Source organism: Nelusetta ayraudi, unplaced genomic scaffold (genome assembly GCF_046127955.1).
Source record: "Nelusetta ayraudi isolate G7.1 ecotype Tasmania unplaced genomic scaffold, CSIRO-AGI_Nayr_v1 ptg000132l, whole genome shotgun sequence".
In the NCBI taxonomy this organism is placed as follows: Eukaryota; Metazoa; Chordata; class Actinopteri; order Tetraodontiformes; family Monacanthidae; genus Nelusetta; species Nelusetta ayraudi.
In genome coordinates this window covers 995,287-1,012,974 of record NW_027466182.1, presented here as the reverse complement: position 1 = coordinate 1,012,974, position 17,688 = coordinate 995,287, and the positions used below count along the sequence as shown (strand labels likewise).

The following is a 17,688-nucleotide window of genomic DNA, read 5'->3' as shown; positions in this document are numbered from 1 at the left end:
AAAGACCCAGTAGTCCTCGAAGGTTGCTTTTGACAAGTGTTCAAACAAGTGGAAATAACTCACTTCCTGTTTGGTGTTGTTTCGAAACTCAATATTTAGAGCGCATGAGATGTCATGGTGGTGTCACCCCCTCTGCAGTGTAGTTTTCTATAAGTCTATGACGTTTTTAGTGTTTTTTAGAGTGGCTTTCTATTGTATCCTATTTCTATTGTGACGTTTTTAAGTGTCGTTTTCTATCAGTCTATGAAGTTTTTAGTGTCATTTTAGAGTCGTTTTCTATAGTAGTCGTTTTCAATCTACTACAATGTTTTCTAGAGTGTGTGTGTGTGTGTTCGTTCATGTTGAAAGCTGAGGTGATTCTGAGCTCGTGTCTCAGCTCATCTTGTCATGAGCACAGATGTGACGTAACAAAGTACAAATACTGCGTTACTGTACTTGTATAGATTTTTCAGGAATTTGTACTTTAATCGAGTATTTCTTCGACTTGACCATCTCCATAATATCTGGAAATATTTGCTCATTACTTGCATGTGCATTTACAAAATCTGCCAAAAGTAATTCTTCTTCTTCTTTTTCTGCCGCATTCTCCAGAGTCGGCTCAGCGGACTTCAGTGGCCCGAGTCGCCCCCTCCAGCTCATACGGCGGGACCGCAAGGCGTTCCCAGGCCGGGAGGAACGGGAGGAGGCCTCGAGGCGATTCGGTAACTATTATTTACAGTTGTTGCTTGAAGCGGAGCTATTTGATCGGTGCCGTTGTGTAGTTCAATATGAAAGTGAATTACAGTATATACCTCAGTTTTGGGGTCACTGTTCAGTACGTTTTTAGTCCAGAGAAAAATGTAAAAAAAATAAGACCAGTTCATTTCAGAGCCAGCCATTTCTCACTTTTACCAGAGTATTAATTTCCACAAGTATCCACTTGTTCCTTTTACTTAAGTACAGAAAGTGAATACTTTTGCCACCTCTGGTCATGTGCAACGATCCCCACCGGCTCTTCACCGAGTTTGTAGTTTTTATGAGCTGGATTTCCATTCAGTTTGGACCCACGGTTTAAAGCTTGAGCAACCTTAATTACATTAGGTGTTCCCGTCAACGTTCAAACAAGTCCATTTATGGCAGTCGGTCGCTAAGAAAGACAATGCAAGGAGCGTGAAATAGTGATGTTTGGTGGTTTTCTATCGTAGTTTTCTATTCGTCTATTGTGGCTGTCGCTATTATGTTTCCTATTATATAGATTTAAATGAGCTCAACTCATTTAAATCTCCTTCCCCTCCATGTTTGTGTTGGGCCGGCTGCCTGTAGCCCCACGTAGGCTTCGACCACGTGGAAGTCAGTCATAACTTCCTGTTTTCACAAACGGCCATAAAATAAGCTGAGAGAAGATGCGCAGCGGCGCGCATGAGCACATAAACAATTGTGTCGCTGACCAAAAGCAGGTCCCGAGCGGACGCTGCCAGCTCCTCTCATGTGGTCGCTGTGTGACGCTGGCGAGGACCGACCGCCATTTGGGTTTGGCCTCGCAGCTGCTCGCCATCCTCCCTCCCCGAAGTCTGATGAAAGAGCGCTTGTCTCCCGGCGAGTTGGGGAGGGAGGGGGGGGTGAAAGGGCTGCGAGGCCTCGCCACATGTGTAATTAACATATCTTTGCAGAGATTATCTCGCAGGGTATGAATGACGCGGTCCGTCGTAATTCATTTAGGGACCAGAATAGAAGAACTAAGTCAATAAATAAACACCACGCAGAAAAGAAGTCAGAGTTGCCACAGGATTATGCAAAACATATTTAATTTCAATTAAAATACTCTTTCATTATAGTCATAATTATTATTCAATCACTGACAGTTCTTTGATTGGTATGTACATGGTCATGGAAAGGCTGCGTACATGTGGTGAGGTCGTTGTTGAAAAAAAAAAAAAATTCCCTTGTAATTCCTGCCTGCCGCGTCCGCATTGAACCACTCCACCCCCCAAAAACACAAAGGAAGCCCGATTGGAAAAATCAATTACACAAACGCTGCCGTCGGAAAAATATGTACAAAACGCGGAATGGCGACGCCCGTGCGTCCCTTTGTGTAGCAAAAATTAAACAATCTCCTTTGTAAAAATCAATGAAACCCGCGTAAAGACAGGCTTGTACATTACAACATGATGAACCAGTATTAAAATAGCTTATCAAATGCATAGCATTTTGCCTTAGACACAAACTGCACTTGTGGTGCAATAAGATGAGAATAACAATAATAATTAAAAAAAAAAAAGGAAAAGGGGCTCATATGGAGATGAACAACCATTGTGTAAAAACAACAAATTAGGTGCCTCAATCAGTACCTTAACCCAATAATTAGATTTTTATATATGCAATTCTCTTTCAATTTACCTCTTCCTGATGTCACAAAACACTAATAACCTACTGTAAAAATATTTACTTCTGTGTGATTCCCCCCCAACCCAAGCAAGAAAAGCCCTTTGAAGCTAAAGTCAGTGAGAGTGTTGAAATGATGCGCACGTTAATCCCGTTATACTTCCTTCCTTGGCAAGATTTGGGGGGGGGGGGCAAGCAGTGTCATAATAAGTCTTTCTGCTGGAAAACGAGCTGTAACTCCCCAAAACGCCGTTTGGGAACGACGTTCTGGCAGTGTGAAGTCGAGTTCCACATCCTTCCTCCAGGAGAAATTCCCCCAGTCGCTGTCGAGGACGAAGGGAGTTTCCAAGTGCAATGGCATGAAAAGTCGTCTGGTGGAAACTGAAAAGTCGTCAGCTGCTTCTGGAGGGATTCGGCGACTCTTGGTTCAAAACGGGAACGCGTTTCCACGACGAATCCAACTCCAAACCATTCTCTTTGGGTTGTTGCTTCACAGGGGGCGTGGGGGGAGGGAGCGTATCCGACCTGGGTCACTCCACCATCACTTCCTGGATGGGCAGCGTCTCGTTCTGCAAGGCACCGCGGGAGCCGGCCGAGGAGCCGGGGCAACTCCGGAAGAACGGCGCCGTCTCGGCGGCCTCCTCCTGGACGGGGCTGCCGAAGGTGGCGTCCTGCTCCGCCCCGTCGCCGCCCAGCGACGTCTGGCCCACATAGACCACGATGACGTCGCCGCTGAAGTTCATCACCTGGCCGCTGGAGATGAAGGTGGTGTTGTGGTTCCCGGAAACCTGACCTGGGACGGCAGAGGAGAGGGAGAGAGACAGAGGCAGGGTTTCTACAGGAATCCTCAAAAGAAAAACAATTAGATTCACAAAATATCATCGGCCAAGCGAAGGTAAACGACATCAACATGAGAGGACGGGGCGCAAAATGGTTGCCAACGATGGGCTTTGTTACAAATTCCTCTGTTGGTGACGGTTTCTATGGCAACAAACAGGGTGACAAACACGTCATTCAAATGAAATATGACATTTCTGTTATGGAAAAGTGTCGAAACGCGCAACAGTTGCGAAAGCGCACACACACGCATGCACACACACACCCCAACAACAACCACGCAAGGCGAACCTCCGATGACAAACGGGCCAGTGGGCGTGATGACCTGGCAGGGCGACCACAGGGAGGCCGCAGCAACACCAGACCGCCGCGTCGCAGTCGTCCACCCTGCCCTATTTAATCCGCCGCCGCTTCCCTAGCGTGAGAAACGAAAGCCGTCGGCTTTGCGGGTTCCAGGACGAGCCCCCCAATCCCCCAGATATACTCCGCTGTTGCGGCGCTGCGATATTTTGAAGTGTTATTTACCTCATCGGCCTTTAGGCGACGATGAATAACTCGCTAGCGCCTTTAAGTCGGTCAGTCTTCTTCCGCTCGCACGTCGTTTGTCGAACAACGCTCGGTTGTTGCGTTGCGGGGTGGGCAAACTACGGCCTGGGGGCCACAAGCGGCACGTTAAGCTTTTAAATCTGGCCTGCCAAACTTAAGGAATTTATATCAAAACTCAGTTTGGAAAAAATGGATGAAAGCTATTTTATGACAGTTTTAAGAGACATTTCAATCATTTCAACTCAGGAGACATGAAAGCATGTTTTCTACAAATCCCACAATCTAATTTTTCCTCCTATGAGGTCGGTCACTAAAACACTCCATACATCTGCTCATGCACTTTGTGGCCCACAAGTCAACAAGTTTGCCCACCCCTGCTCTAGGGTTGCGATGTAGAAATGTGTAAAAATTTCCACATCGAAACTCTTCTTCACTGGCTAACGAGGACGCATCTGCCAGAGAAAAACAAGCTAGCCAAAAAGTTCGGAAGGAGAGGGAAAAATGGAATTCAGAAGAAAGTGTCCATCGCAATAAATAATACTAAAAAAAGAAAACATCTGGTGCGCAGAGGCCTTCATGCTTTGCTTTGTTAGTTTAGAGTGTGTTAAAGAGCTCTGATGCCCATATGGATCCCATCAAAGCGGGCGAATTAGGAAACAAACACAGTGGATTTGTTTGCCGCGCTGTCGTTCATTGAATTAGGCCTCTGGTTCCTAGTTTATAACCCGCATCCCCCCCCCCAACACTGTCTGACTTCCCAGCAGCGCAGCGCAGAGCTGAGCAGCCGACCCGCCGTGAGTCACCCGCTCGTGCCTCGTCTGTCCCACCGACACGCGTGCGCCCTCCCGCACCGATGCACGTATACGTCGTACACTCGTGCAACACGAACCCTCCGTGGAGCTGCACGGCTGAGGGAGCGCTTCCCTGCGTTGAGACCTTTTCCCAGAAAGGCAGTCGGAGAGCTGCGGGCCCGCTGAAACTATGCGCCACCCCACCGCAAATTAGAAAAACAAAAGCCTGACGGAATCTGCTCGGGTTCCTCTGTTTGTCCTTTCTTGACACCAGGATGATTTTTTTTCCGGGTGCCCGACAATTGCGGCGATTCAAGGCCGGGATTTTGTCTTTTTTTTTCTTTTTTCTTTTTTATTTTACAACCGGAGACCAAAGTTGAACTCCGGAGGTTGAGTCGTAATTCGGCGCAGTCCTGACAGGATAACTACCGGTTCTCAGCCCTCGTATCAGTCTCGGCTCCGGACGCGCATCTAAACAACTCCGAAAAAAGACAAAACGCCGCCTGGCACAGGAAGCTCGTTCCTGCGCTTCTCTTCCGGACGGTTGAACGAAACGTGCGGGAAGTCAATTTAACAACCTGGTATTACGGCATGATGGGAAACGTCGGTGAGTTGCTGTTGAAGACACAGTTTATGCCCAATTACAGCACCCGGTCATCAGCGAGAGTTGGAAAAAAAATAACAGCTTCACAGGTTGGGGTGTGCAGAGGTCAGTGATCCCGTGCGTGCGTGCGTGCGCGTGTTTTGATTGGCCGCTCCGGTCTCAAGTCTTACTCAAGTCTGAAGGAACATCTTGCTCCAATTAGAGCTGCGGCCACTTTTGCGCAACCCTATGGAACTCTGGATAAACAGGAGCTTTGGTGGATGGGCATAGTTCACGCTGACACACACACGCACACACACGCACGCACACAAAACATTGTTAGACTGCGGTTCTGGCGGTCGGCGAGCTCATCTAACATTCGCGTATCGCGTTACGGCCGCCTGTGTGGCCCTGCAGAAAGATTTTGGGGGGGAGGGCAATTATCAGAGCTGGATTTAATAGAAGCGCATTTCTTGGAAATCAGCGCGACCGTCGGATCCGCACGCCGAAATTAATCTTCCTGCACAGGCGACATTTCATTCATCAATAATCTGCGCTAAACACTCCTGAATCAGGCCGCTCCGACGACGCTGCCTTCAGGGCCACACCAAATGCCTTTTTCCCGGATGGGTTTTTTTTTTTTAACTCTCCCTGGCAGTGCACTCGGTGAGAACAATACAAGCGACCACGTTACAAGAAAACTTTCCATTAAAAAAACCCAACGTTGATTTTGCCTCTGTTATTCTCGGTGGCCTCGTCCCGCCTATTCTGCGGGAAAGGAAACACTCTTATGCAGCGCTGAAGAAAAAAAAAAAAATCATGTATGGCCGCGAGCGACCCTGTGGCAAGACAGTGGCGACGGGCTGCACAAACAAAGTGCACAAAATCCACTTGGCACGCAGGGGCCGAGATCCCACAGTCTTCGCGCACAACCGCCGTGCATTCGTTGACATTGTTTAGTGGGGCCGTCTCGCGACGCGCCATTTATTTGCATCAGCCCCCGGGGAGTTTGTTTTTTTTTTTTTGCCGGGAAACTACACTCTCGCGCACTTTCATCACCGAAACAATGGTGACGTGTTGACACAAGACGAGCGAAGAGGAAAGTGGAAAAAACTAAAGGCGCGCAATCACCATTGCGCGATTTGTTTTTCCCAAGTCCTAAATTACACGTTTGGAATCAGGCGAGCGGCGGAGAAAAAAATAAAACGTAAAAAAAAAAAAAAATAGATGTGCCCCCTTTTTAGTGAAGAAGAATTTTTAAAATTGGACTTTTAAAGAACCCTGCAGCTCCGCTGGCTCGGATCAGATTTCAACTCTAAAGCCTTTTGCTTGCACATTTTTGCCAACCTCCAACAGAGAGTGGAAAGGGTCTCAGCAAGTCTTCAACTTCCACAGATTTCACAAGCGATCGGTTTTCGCACGTCTTGGAAGTACTGGCAGTACTTAGTATGCCGAATAGTTGGTCGATTTTCCTCTTTCTATTCATCTATTCAACTTTACATCCATTCATCTGCTCCGTTTTTCCCCCTCCTCCTAAGTTTATGCTGCACACAAGCCAAAAATTAAAACTTGTACTCACCTGAGGTAAGCGTTGGTTCTGCCAGCTGACTGTGGAGGCTTTCGGGCGTGCAATCCAGAGCCGTCTCCACCGATGACAGCTGTCCTGCCCTGCCGTCCCCCCAGGAGAGTCCATTGGGGCCTTGTCCTTGGTTCGAGGCCTCGGGGGTCTTATCCAGCTGCAGGCCGCTAACAGACGGGGAAACAACCAGGGGGCTGGTGACCGAGGCGCCGTCCAAGGCTGCGTCGTCCTCTTTGTGGGGGGAGGAGTCTGTGCTCGCCAGGCTGCACGGATCCTCCGCCGCGCTGGGCCGAGGCTTTAACTCTGGCCTGGCCTGTGCCTGCGACAGCGGCAGGCAGAGTTCGGGGAGTTGGGGGCCGTGAGAGAGCAGGGACAGACCCCTCTCTACCTTCAAGCTCTCGCTTTTCTCCCTGCCGCCGCCGCCGCCGCCTTCGTCTCCGTCGAGGCCGCCGCAGGAGCAGCTCCCGGAGCTCCCGGGAGTCACGGCCTGGCTGCAGTCCTCGTTCTCGCCCACCTCCAGCGGCTCGCGCACCGGCATGACGCACGCGCAGGAGCCGGCCAAGAGAGGAGCCACGACCGCGACCTCCTCCACCTCCTCGTCCTCCGACACCTCCTCGGGTTCCCCGGAGCCCTCGCTGTGGTTCTCCGTCACGGCGGGCTCCCGGGGGACTTCCTCCTCCTCTTCCGACGTCTCCGTGGCTGGAATGGAGACCTTGACATCCGGCGCGGTGGTGGGGAAGGTGCACGGGGTCTCGTCCGCGGTGGCACTCTGGGTCGCTGGGTAGATGAGGTTGGTCGCCTCACACGGGGCACCCTTGGAGCCTCCGAGGCCTCCTATCCCTCCTCCGGCTCCGCTCGGGTAAAGAGGAGCCAAGGTCTCCTGAGGATGAAAGAAAATGCTATGAATTATTGTTGCATTTGACAGAGCGGCAACACAGACGGTTGGGTTCGACCTTACTTGCTGTATGCGAGTCCTCTTTAGATTCTGGACGCAGGATCGTAGATTGACTGGACAGAGGAGAGACAGTTTCAAAAAACTGTTTCCGATAAAATGCAAAAAGGCATCCAGGGCAAACATGAACTCGGATCTAAAGAAAACATTTGACGACCAGGCAGCCTAGTTGTAAAATAATACAGTAGTTAGTCCGAGTCCAATGTGCACAACCACAGGGTGTAAATGTCCGGCCTCTTTCCAAAGGGACGGTTCAAATTAGCATTTGACCCATTTTCCACTCAGAGCCGTGTCAGTGGAAACTCTGGTGACTATTTGAAATTCACATTTTATGCTCTGGAGCTACGCAGAGAGAGGAAATTGAACAAAACACTAGAGCACATGGTGGCCAAGTACTCAAAACAACAATAAATAAAAACATATTGTACCAGCAAATGTGTCAGAACTCGGTTGAATTCTCCTCTTTGGTGAAATTCCAGAACGATTTTGCGATTCAACGGTGTCACCACAGAGGTGTTTGCTAATCGAGATGTCCAACCTACCAGAGAGCAGTTTGAGTTTGTCCTTGTAGCAGAAGAGAAGCAGGATGAGGAGACACAGGACGGTGATGACGGACAGCACGGAGACGATAACACCGGAGGGCGCCGTCCCTGCAAGACGCAACGGAAAAAACGTTCTTGCTTTACCATACTTCCTGCGCGGCAAGAAGCACTTTTTTTCACTTTGCCTCGCGCCTCACCAGATACATGCGGTCCACACACTGCGTCGGCCTCGGCACTGCCCGGCTGGATTTCTCTTCTGCCTTCAGCCTTGCAGCTGCAAGTTTTAGTTTTTTTGTGTGGAAGAACCACCAGAGTTGGAGTTAAAAGCAAAACTGGCACGTACATAAAACATTTTTTTTTTCCTTTAATTATTTCTAGCCAGCAGGAATGTCTTGCTCCTGGATCTAAGGGGACCGCTGGCGACGGGAGCCACCCGGCAGTTCGCTAACGGCGTTATCTTTGTCATCGCTTCAAATCGGGCTGCCGTCTGCCTTTCGGATTCCAGAGGAAGTGGAGTTACTCATGACAGCTGGCTAAACCGACGACACAGCATTAAAAGATTCCAGACCGGCGACTGTGTCTTCAATTATTTGCGCACATCCAGACTCACTTGGTCCACTGTTTGCACTCTTGGCCGTTGTTGTCCGTGGAGAAGTAGCCCGCCTTGCACGGAAAACACTTCTTCCTCCCGTAAGTGGACTCTGCGAATTGACAGCAAACCCTTTTTTTAAACTCGCCCTCGCCGGGAGCTCTGATGTTTTTGCAGACGCTTTGTCCTCGGAGCACGCATCTCACCGGGGTCCAGCTCGAGTCCGTCTCCGCCGCCGCAGGTCGGAATCCTCTCGCAGTACTCGCAGTTGATCTCGGAGCACTGGAAGCCGGGGACGCAGCGGCACGGCTCCTCCGCCACGGGGTTCTCGGGCCTCTCCATGAAGCCCTTCACTGTTGGTTCACATTAACCATCAGCTACATCCACCCCAACATACATTTCAAACAACTCAAACAGCACATTCAGCAACACATGGGAGCGCAAAAACCAAGAGGTCAATCAGCCTCGATTTAACATCAAACTGAAGAGTTTTAAAAGATGAACTTTTCAGTTCAATTGTCAAGTGAGGGAGATGAAAAAGTCTCACATCAAACATTCAGAAGACTCACTTGTGCTCGTTACTTCACCCAAACAGCATTTATGTGCAAGGCGTGAGCACCGTGTTGTAATTTAAACTTTTCATGTGTCATTTTTTTCAATGTTTTCTCTGACAATCTTGATGTTTCATCTCACAATTTCAACCTATTATTTCATAATTGCAGCCTAATAATGAGGTCTTTTATTCCTTATTTTCACTTCATCATTTCAACTATTCATTTTCCATTTTGCCAGAGCCGATGTTTTGATGTTAATCTTCAAGGCCTGAACCTCCAAGAACTGAACGACTGTCTCCTGTTTGTGTTGCAGGGACCGACCTGGGTCGCACAGCTTCTGCTGATGGCAGCGCACCTCCCCGTTCCAGTTGGGCTGGTACTCCCCACGGTTGCACTTGACACACAGGGTCTGGTGTGAATCCGCGCAGTGAGAAAACACATAAAAGCCTGGAGGTGAACCAAACAAACAAAAAAAGAAAAGGAAGGAAAGCAGAGGTTTAAAGAGGAGGACAAACGAAAAAAAGATGCAGCAGCGTTGCACACAAACAAAGCAACCACTTTACATCTGACGTAAGAGTAGGAAGCAATAAATCGACCGCAGAATCGTCCGTCATTAATAAGATGACGGCAGTGGGTCAAATGTTACGACTTGGGAGCTCGGTGAGTGGCTAAATAGGACGCTGAGTAAGACTGTGCGCCATGGGGACACATTTTAAGCCGCGCTGTTCCGTTTTTAAACTTCCTTCCTCTTCGGATGAGTATCTTTGTGAATGGAAAAGTATTTTTATGTCCTCTGGTTGAATAAATAGCGAAACGTGATTGCGCACTTTCTGGTGTTAAATACAGATCGCTGGGTGCGTGTGTTTGAGTGCATCACCTGGTTCACACTTTTTGCAGCATCTGTCATTCTTCAGGTAGTGGCTTTCCTCGCACTTGGAGTGGGCGCTCTGAAAAGAGAAAATACTGTAAGTATTTCTTTTAAATAAAGTTTATTGCTTCATTGTGCCGTTAAATGAAAAAAAAAAGAAAATAAAAAAGACCATGGCATCCCTCATCAAAAACCTCCATTGATATCTAATTGTGGGGCCAGTTTCATCAATGCACCGCACACGTCTGATGCAACCCTTCTGCGGCTTATCCTTGAACTCCACATGTGATACTTTGTGATCTGTGACTAATGAGAGGAGAAAGAAAGAAAGAAAAAAAAAAAAAACATTTCCAAGACGCATCCAGAAACATTTTCCACACTGTCAGAGGCACCTGACCGCAGCGCTGTGCACCTTCCAAACCAGCAAACAAACACAGAGTCCTGACTGTTGCCTGATGGGGTAGAACAGCGCGCTTTTGTTCTCGCCTGGAAGTAAAACGTCCAGCGAGCGAGATTTTCCTGGATGCGCCTGTTCGCTCATTAAAGAGGTGTTTCATAAGAGAGGTGGGAAATCACATCCTGAACTGCAGAGATACGGCAACATCCCGGAGTCTGAATTTCACTTCAGGTGACAGCTGGCACATACAGTGGCTGTATAAGAATTATGAGACGCAAACATATACTTGGGTTCTAAGCACTTTGTGAGTTGTGTGCAAAATGAACATGGTGCATTTTCACTGAGAAGTGCGCTAAAATGCTGAAACCCAGCAGTCCAATCATTGAGCGAGGAGCAACGGACACATCACAGCCTTGAGGAATACAGTATTAGTGAAACACCGGTGGAGTAGCAGCAATAGCTATTAGCATTTGTTCATTTGCTGACACACCTACGCTTTGGTGACACAGAGTGACCGGGCCTCAAATCTGTGGTGCGTGTTTTGCTTACGTCTGCGGTCTCAATCGTGTCTTTACAATTGGCTGTCGAAAAAAAATAAATAAAAAATCCCAGGAGGAGAAGAAGCAGAGGAAGAAGTGGAAGTTCAAAAACGGTCACTTTCAGTAAAGTGCAAAACCACCGGACGTGACTTGAGAGAAACACACTTCCTGAAGATGAAGCCGAGATTACCCCTCGCAATAAATGTGCGACATTAAAGCGCTCCGCATTTAACTGCACAAACCCAAGTATGTGATTTGGTCACCAAAGGGGCTCGTTACAGCACGAGACCACTAAAGAGCCCATTTGTGAGGCAACACTTTGCCGGTTGAAACTTGTGCTTTTTTTTTTCCACAGTATATTCGGGGCTGGAACAGAGCACTTGGACTAAACACACTCCCCCAAAGACAGCAAGAAAATGGACAAATATAACCCTGGAACCCACAAAAACACGTGTCAGCGAAAACAAGAGGGAGAGAGGGAGGAGGAGGAGGAGGGGTGGTGGTGGTGGTGGTGGTTGGGGGGGGGTCTATTGGGTGCAGGCGACGAATCGGGAAGTTGCAAATTGCACTTAAAGTGTTTAAACTTTGTTTTACTAGCACCCTCTTGTGCAAATGATAGTCTGAAGAAAGACGAGAGGTGTCTATACAGCGCTAACTGTCTGGCGAGCGTTAGCGTGGATTAGCAATAAAAACTAGACATGACGTGCGGCGTTTGAGCGGCGAGTGGGAACTCAGAGTCATGTGAACAAAAGTCAGATTCAAACGCGCGCACACGCAGACGCAGTTGCACACACCCTCCTCTCACCCTAAATTAGGGGGGTCAGTGAACTCACCACAGTGCTGAATTAGAGAATCTGGCTGTTGTGAAAGAAGCGGTGCCTGAAACCACAGAGTCTATATATAGGGGGGGGGGGGGGAATCGACTGCACTCTGACACCGTTTTCTCACACACACACTGCACTTGAGGACATCCTGATGTTCTAAGTGGCGAGTCCATTTTCCCTGCATATTCAGATTCATGCAAAAGCACGTCCAGGTTCCTCAGAGTGGAATTCAGATCAGAATCCTCAGAAGACATTTTGCGCTGATTCTGGATGAAAAAAAGTTTTGTTTTTTTTTCCAACCTGCCTGGGGTTGATGGATGATTCCCCCACTGTTACATCACAAAGGGCTACTCGTTCCAGAGAGCTCACCGACGTACTACACACACTATACTGGGAGAAAACAATTATAGACTGGATTTAGGCCAATGTTCCCTTTTGATCGCGTTGTGTTTCTGGCCTCTGTGCTAAACTCCTCCCCATCTGACTTCTGGCTACGGGCGTTGCCAAGTGTTTAATTACCTCCACTCACAGCCCGAGTGGAGTTTGTTTTAAAAACCCAAACCGAGGTTATAATGACGTCCAGCTTTCAATGGCTCAGACCGCTCAGGCGCTCATCGGGCCCAGGAAGAAGCGACGGAGGCGACGGGGAAGCAGGGCGGCCGGCGTCCTCAAAGTTGGGACAGAAAAAACGGTGAAGATCCAACTGGGCCAGAGTGCATTCGCAGTCGAAAGAAACACAAGGGAATGTATTTTTGTTCTCTACCGCACGTAAACTACGGGCCGCGGCGATGTGGGAGAGAGAGAGACAGAGTGTGTGTGTGTGTGTGTGTATGTGTGTGTTTTTTCCCCCAGGCTAAATATATATGGAGAAGGTCCACCCAATGAGATTACATGTTATCACAAGGGTCAAGACGGAACGTTCCAAAGCCTCAAAACTAACTTTGAGCCACACTTGCACTTGATTGCGTGTGAATTTTTTCGGAGAAAATGGAAAAAGCGCGGCTGGCGGCAGGACAGCGGGATGATGGGTACGTGGTGCTCAGGGCAGACGGCCTCTCACACGCCCACTTTTATCACCCTCGGCAGCAGCGGGAGTCATTCGCCTCTGCCGCAGCAGCAGCAGCAGCCGTCTCCCGTCAGGAAAAAAGAAGGAAAAGAAAGAAAAAAAAAAAGCGGGTGGTGGGGAATTTGCATAACGGCTGCCGGCGCCTCGCCAAGGCAAACACGGCACGGCGCGACTTCTTCAGCTCTCAAGTGATCTGTGATAAGCCAGACACAATAACAAGAGGGGGCGCTTGCACAAACGCCTGCACCTGGGATTAATTCCGCACAACAAAAAAAAAGAAGCCCAAAATACATTTGACACTTTGAAGAGGAGCAGCTAGCGCGCGGGAGCTAGCTTGATAGCAATCACCTCGGCCTATGAGCAAAAATCCCCCCCAACCCCTGAGCTAAATCCCTGAAAGTTCTTAATTGTTTGCCGCCTTCCAGTATCTTATCTTGAAGGGCCATTGTCTCACCCAGCAATCAGTCAATAAAAGACAAGGTATCAAACGGTTAGCGGCATGTTTTTTTGTTTTTGTTTTATTCCTTTGGGAAACCCCCCCCCCCCTCCAGGCCCCATCCCAGTTGCACATGCTCTTACACACATTAAAGCTGCGGTGCCGACTGATGGCTGAGATAATTAAAACCCAACTCGACGCGGAGCAGAAACGGCGGCAATATGGCGGCAATGTGGCGACGCAGCTTAAAGGCCCGGGGTCGTAAGATCTGGCGACGCCTCGTGGTAACGCTAAATGTGATTCGTGACGTCGCACTCGGTGCATCGTCTTCTTTACAGCTGCTGTGATGTCACAATCGCGAAACATACATATATATATATATATATATATATATATATATATGCATATATATATATATATACATACATATATATATATATATTTTTGCTCATTATTAGCAAATAAAAATTGTGAATGTGTGAATTCATGCAAATAAAGCTGACAACTGATAAAAAGAGATATTGCTTCTTTTACCCCCCCCACCCCCCGCAGGCACGTCTATGCAAATATGAGCCAGACATGATTGACAAGTGCGGCGAGAAGCCTCGAGCGACGGGGAGACGCGGGGATGCACCGACGCCCACATCGCCAGAGAAGCGCCGCAATAAAACAATGGCAAAGCAGAGCCATGTGTGGAGGCAAATAAATTAATTCAACAAAGCTCATCTTATTCACTCTTTAATATGCTGGCTCTTGTGATTCCAACCCCCCCCCCCCAAAAAAAAAAACAAAAAAAAAAACACACATCTTGAAGCAATCCGCCCGTTGCTCAATGTCACACAGACGGTTTTGAAGTGAATTTGGATTTCGGGCGGCGGAGAGGCAAGAGGAAAACCGAGAAAGAAAACAAGGGGAATTCTCCCAGGATGCAGTGAGTCAGCGATGGCGAGACCACGGCGAGAACGAACCGAGGCCCATTGGGTTTTTTTTTTTCTTTCTTTCTTTCTGCACTGTCACCTTCAAACGTAGATGCAAAATATTTGTTTCCTGCTCTCTTTCTGACAAACTTCTCAGGCACGTCCTCTGTCACTCTGGGTGTCAGCGGGCCACCTCCCCCCCCACTCCAACCGTGACAAAAAAAGGGCAAAACGCAGTGATCTCGGAATCGACTCCTGCTAATCTTAATTCCTGCACATTTTAAAAAGTAGAGATTTGGGAAGAAAGAAAGAAAGAAAGAAAGAAAAAAGAAAAAAGAAAAACAACAGGAAAGAAAAGAAGCGTGTGTTCCAGTCAGAGCCGCGACTGGCTTACGGTAACACAGGCGAGCAGGCAGTGATGGATCACTGGTGCCCAGCAGTCCCACCACTGCGACCGCAGCGCATAAACTACTCCGCCTGGTCGGAGTTAGATCCCCGGCATAAACAACAACACGGATAACACTATTTTTCTTTCCTCAATTAAACTGCGGGGAGATGAGCATCTGCGGCATTATGAGGTTTTTTGTTTGTTTGTTTGAAACTCTGCTAACGAGTTCATCACAGCAATTTGTGAAAGAACTGGAAAAAACTAAAGCCGCTGTTTTTTTTTTTTTATAAATAGAGCAAAAGTCGGTGAATATAAAATTGGGGATTTTGGTGGTAAATCGTATAATGCAGTTCTTTTATTATCCATCGGGAGAGTTGAGCTCCAGGGCTGTTTGACCCCCACCGCTCCGGAGGGGGCTGGACTCGACCCAATCATAACTTCTTAAATGTTTTTCCAAAACGAAATCTGTCCAACTGCCGTCTTTCGCCACACGTGATGAAACACAATCCGCTACTTTAACATTCTTGTCCCGCTACCCAGAACACCAGGAACCACATTTGCTGTAAACAGCCGTCAAACTCTGGGGCTCGGGCTCGGACTCTGCCTCTCCCTTCACCCAAAGTGCGCAAAAACGCTCGCTTTGTTACGCGCGCGGGGGTCTTCTTACCTGTGCGTAAAGGCTGAGCAGGGCGCACGTGAACCAGCCTCGGACGATCCAGCTGGTCGCGCGGCTGCGCCCCGTCATCGTCATCATGGTCGCCGACTATCCGGTGGCTCTTCTCCCTGGGGTGACGGCAGCTCCTCTCTCTCGGACCGGGATCGGGGTTGTCGGTATCCGGATCGCTCGCGGCGGCGGCGGCGGCGCGTAAACGTGGCGGTCTCCTGCGCGCCGTCTCACAGCGCATTCCTGCGCCCGGGGTCCCGCTTCAGGCAGCCGCGCAGCAAGCACGCAGCTCCTTCTGGCATCCTCTGCCGACGCTGTGGCGCGCGCGTTGTGAGGGGAAGCTGCGCGCGGAGGCTCGTGAAGTTTAAAAAAAAAAAAAAAAAAAAAAAAATTAGGAGCGAGAGAGAGAGAGAAGGGTGGCAGAGGGAGGGAACTCCTTCCACTCCTCCTCGACCACTGATGCGTCCCTCCCATCCCTCCCTCCCTCTATGAATGACTGAATGAATGAGCGTGCGTGGGGCAAGCGCGTGCCTGGCAGCCATCCAAGCGACCTCACGGCGTTAGAATTACAAGGGCCGCCGTCACTTTTGTCACAACACGTCCGCAGCGATAGCCGGTGTTTAGATGCCCGAATGCCCCCCCCGCACCCCCCCCCACTAACGCTCCTCCCTTCCCTATTCATCCAGACAGCTAAATAGACGCGACCACGGAGGCCGCACAAGTGAAAAAAAAAAAAAGACCATGCAAACTTTTTTTCCCCCCTCACATAAAGCATTCAAGCGCAGCTGCTCGTAAACCTTTCCGCAGTCCACAAAAACTGCTTTATGCTCGTATTAAAAAAAAAAAGTAAAAGAAAAACGAAAAGTTCACACTGACCTTCCCCAGTGGACTCTGCTGTGTGATTTCTCCCGGGATTTTTGCACGGCAGAGCAAAGACAGCCCACTTTGTTGGCGGTCGTAGGCAGCGGGGCTAGGGGCAAGACGCAGCACCGATGCAAGGAATTTGAAATGAGAAACAAAACAGGGACGGGAAGTCGTGCTCATTGCGTGGTCTGTTCAGCGTGAGAAGCTGCCGGGCTGTTGGTGTGACTGGCGAGGGAATGGAAATGCAGCATTGGATTTTGGAAGGTGGACGGATGTGCAGCTGCGCCTGATTAAAATCTCAACATTGTGTTGTGTCATTAACTTTCATCCAGGACTCCACCTCCTTGGAATGGTTAATTGACTGGCAAAGCCTCTTCAGAGCCCTGTTTGGACTTCAGACTCCTGTTGTGTTACTACTTTGACATTAGGCTGAACAAACGTGGGGGCGTAACGCAAGGACCACGTAACCCAATTAAAGGCCTTCGATCGTACAAATTGCAAGTTTTTTTTCTCTCTTTTTTTTTTAATCGCAGAATCGAGAGATGCAGTCGTGCCATTACAGCGTGCTTAGCCCTCTGTTTACAGCCTCCTGCAGAAACACGCTGTTCTCGCTTCCTGCTAACTTGCGTTAAGGAGACACAAACGGGGCAGTCTGAGAGGGAGGACGCATCACTCCGATGGGGGTGCTTGATGGGTGTTAGTGCCCTTTGTGACATCACAGAGGGCTGATATATATATATATACACACATTTTTTTTTCTTCCCCTGCAAACTCCAAAAAAGGAGCATGGCATTTTTTTTTATTTTTTTTTTTTAAAGTGCAGAGTTTGTTGACAGGGTATGGAGACACTTATTGCTATTGTTAGAAACATTAGCAAAGAGAATTTGACATAACGTGACCTTCGGTTTGTGAGACTTTCCCTCCCCAAGTTAATATTTGGAAAACATTGCTGTGGCTTCATGGTTCCAATTAGGAGCCCAGCGAGTTCCTCGCAGACACACACAAAAGAACAAAAGACAGCCACTAAAAAGCTCATTCTTTTGGTGCGATTCCTACTGCGTATTGCAAAATTACAAAATTAAATCCAAAATGGTCCATGGTGTTGAAATAAATAACTTTAAAATCAAAAGGGGGGTTCAATGGGAGGGGTAAAGGAGAGAGAATAATGACGATTTTTTTGTTTTGTTTTTTTTGTTACTTTTTAAGGCCGAGCCAGTAGAGCTAATGGGTTCCTTCTCTCCTACTTCCCGTAAAAACATGCTGAGAGAAGCTGTTTTGTGGTGGGGTGGAGGGTGGGGGCTCTGCAGCGTGCACAGTAGCAATTAGGAGCCAGATTTGACTCTTTCAGAAATCTGAGCGCAACCACCCCATACGCCCCCACAACACGCAGA

At 48.6% G+C, this 17,688-nt stretch overlaps 1 protein-coding gene across 1 annotated transcript; it reads right to left on the bottom strand.

The window, feature by feature from the left end:
• Window positions 1-2,824: 2,824 nt before the first annotated feature.
• tnfrsf11a (tumor necrosis factor receptor superfamily, member 11a, NFKB activator) lies at window positions 2,825-16,345 on the bottom strand. The gene is made up of 10 exons (XM_076051072.1): window positions 15,437-16,345; window positions 10,212-10,281; window positions 9,656-9,781; window positions 8,987-9,133; window positions 8,802-8,892; window positions 8,389-8,465; window positions 8,192-8,299; window positions 7,656-7,705; window positions 6,698-7,577; window positions 2,825-3,154 (listed from the first exon to the last, which is right to left on the bottom strand). Exons 1-10 carry the CDS (start codon window positions 15,521-15,523, stop codon window positions 2,892-2,894), a joined length of 1,899 nt encoding a protein of 632 aa, XP_075907187.1. The 5' UTR covers window positions 15,524-16,345; the 3' UTR covers window positions 2,825-2,891.
• Between the last annotated feature and the right edge of the window lie 1,343 nt (window positions 16,346-17,688).

Excerpts from the sequence above, each read along its gene's own strand:
- tnfrsf11a (XM_076051072.1), bottom strand. The coding sequence starts at position 15,523 with ATGATGACGATGACGGGGCGCAGCCGCGCGACCAGCTGGATCGTCCGA. Across the intron at positions 10,282-15,436 it reads TGCTCAGCCTTTACGCACAG|AGCGCCCACTCCAAGTGCGA; the intron begins GTAAGAAGACCC and ends TTCTCTTTTCAG. Across the intron at positions 3,155-6,697 it reads AGAACCAACGCTTACCTCAG|GTCAGGTTTCCGGGAACCAC; the intron begins GTGAGTACAAGT and ends CTGCCGTCCCAG.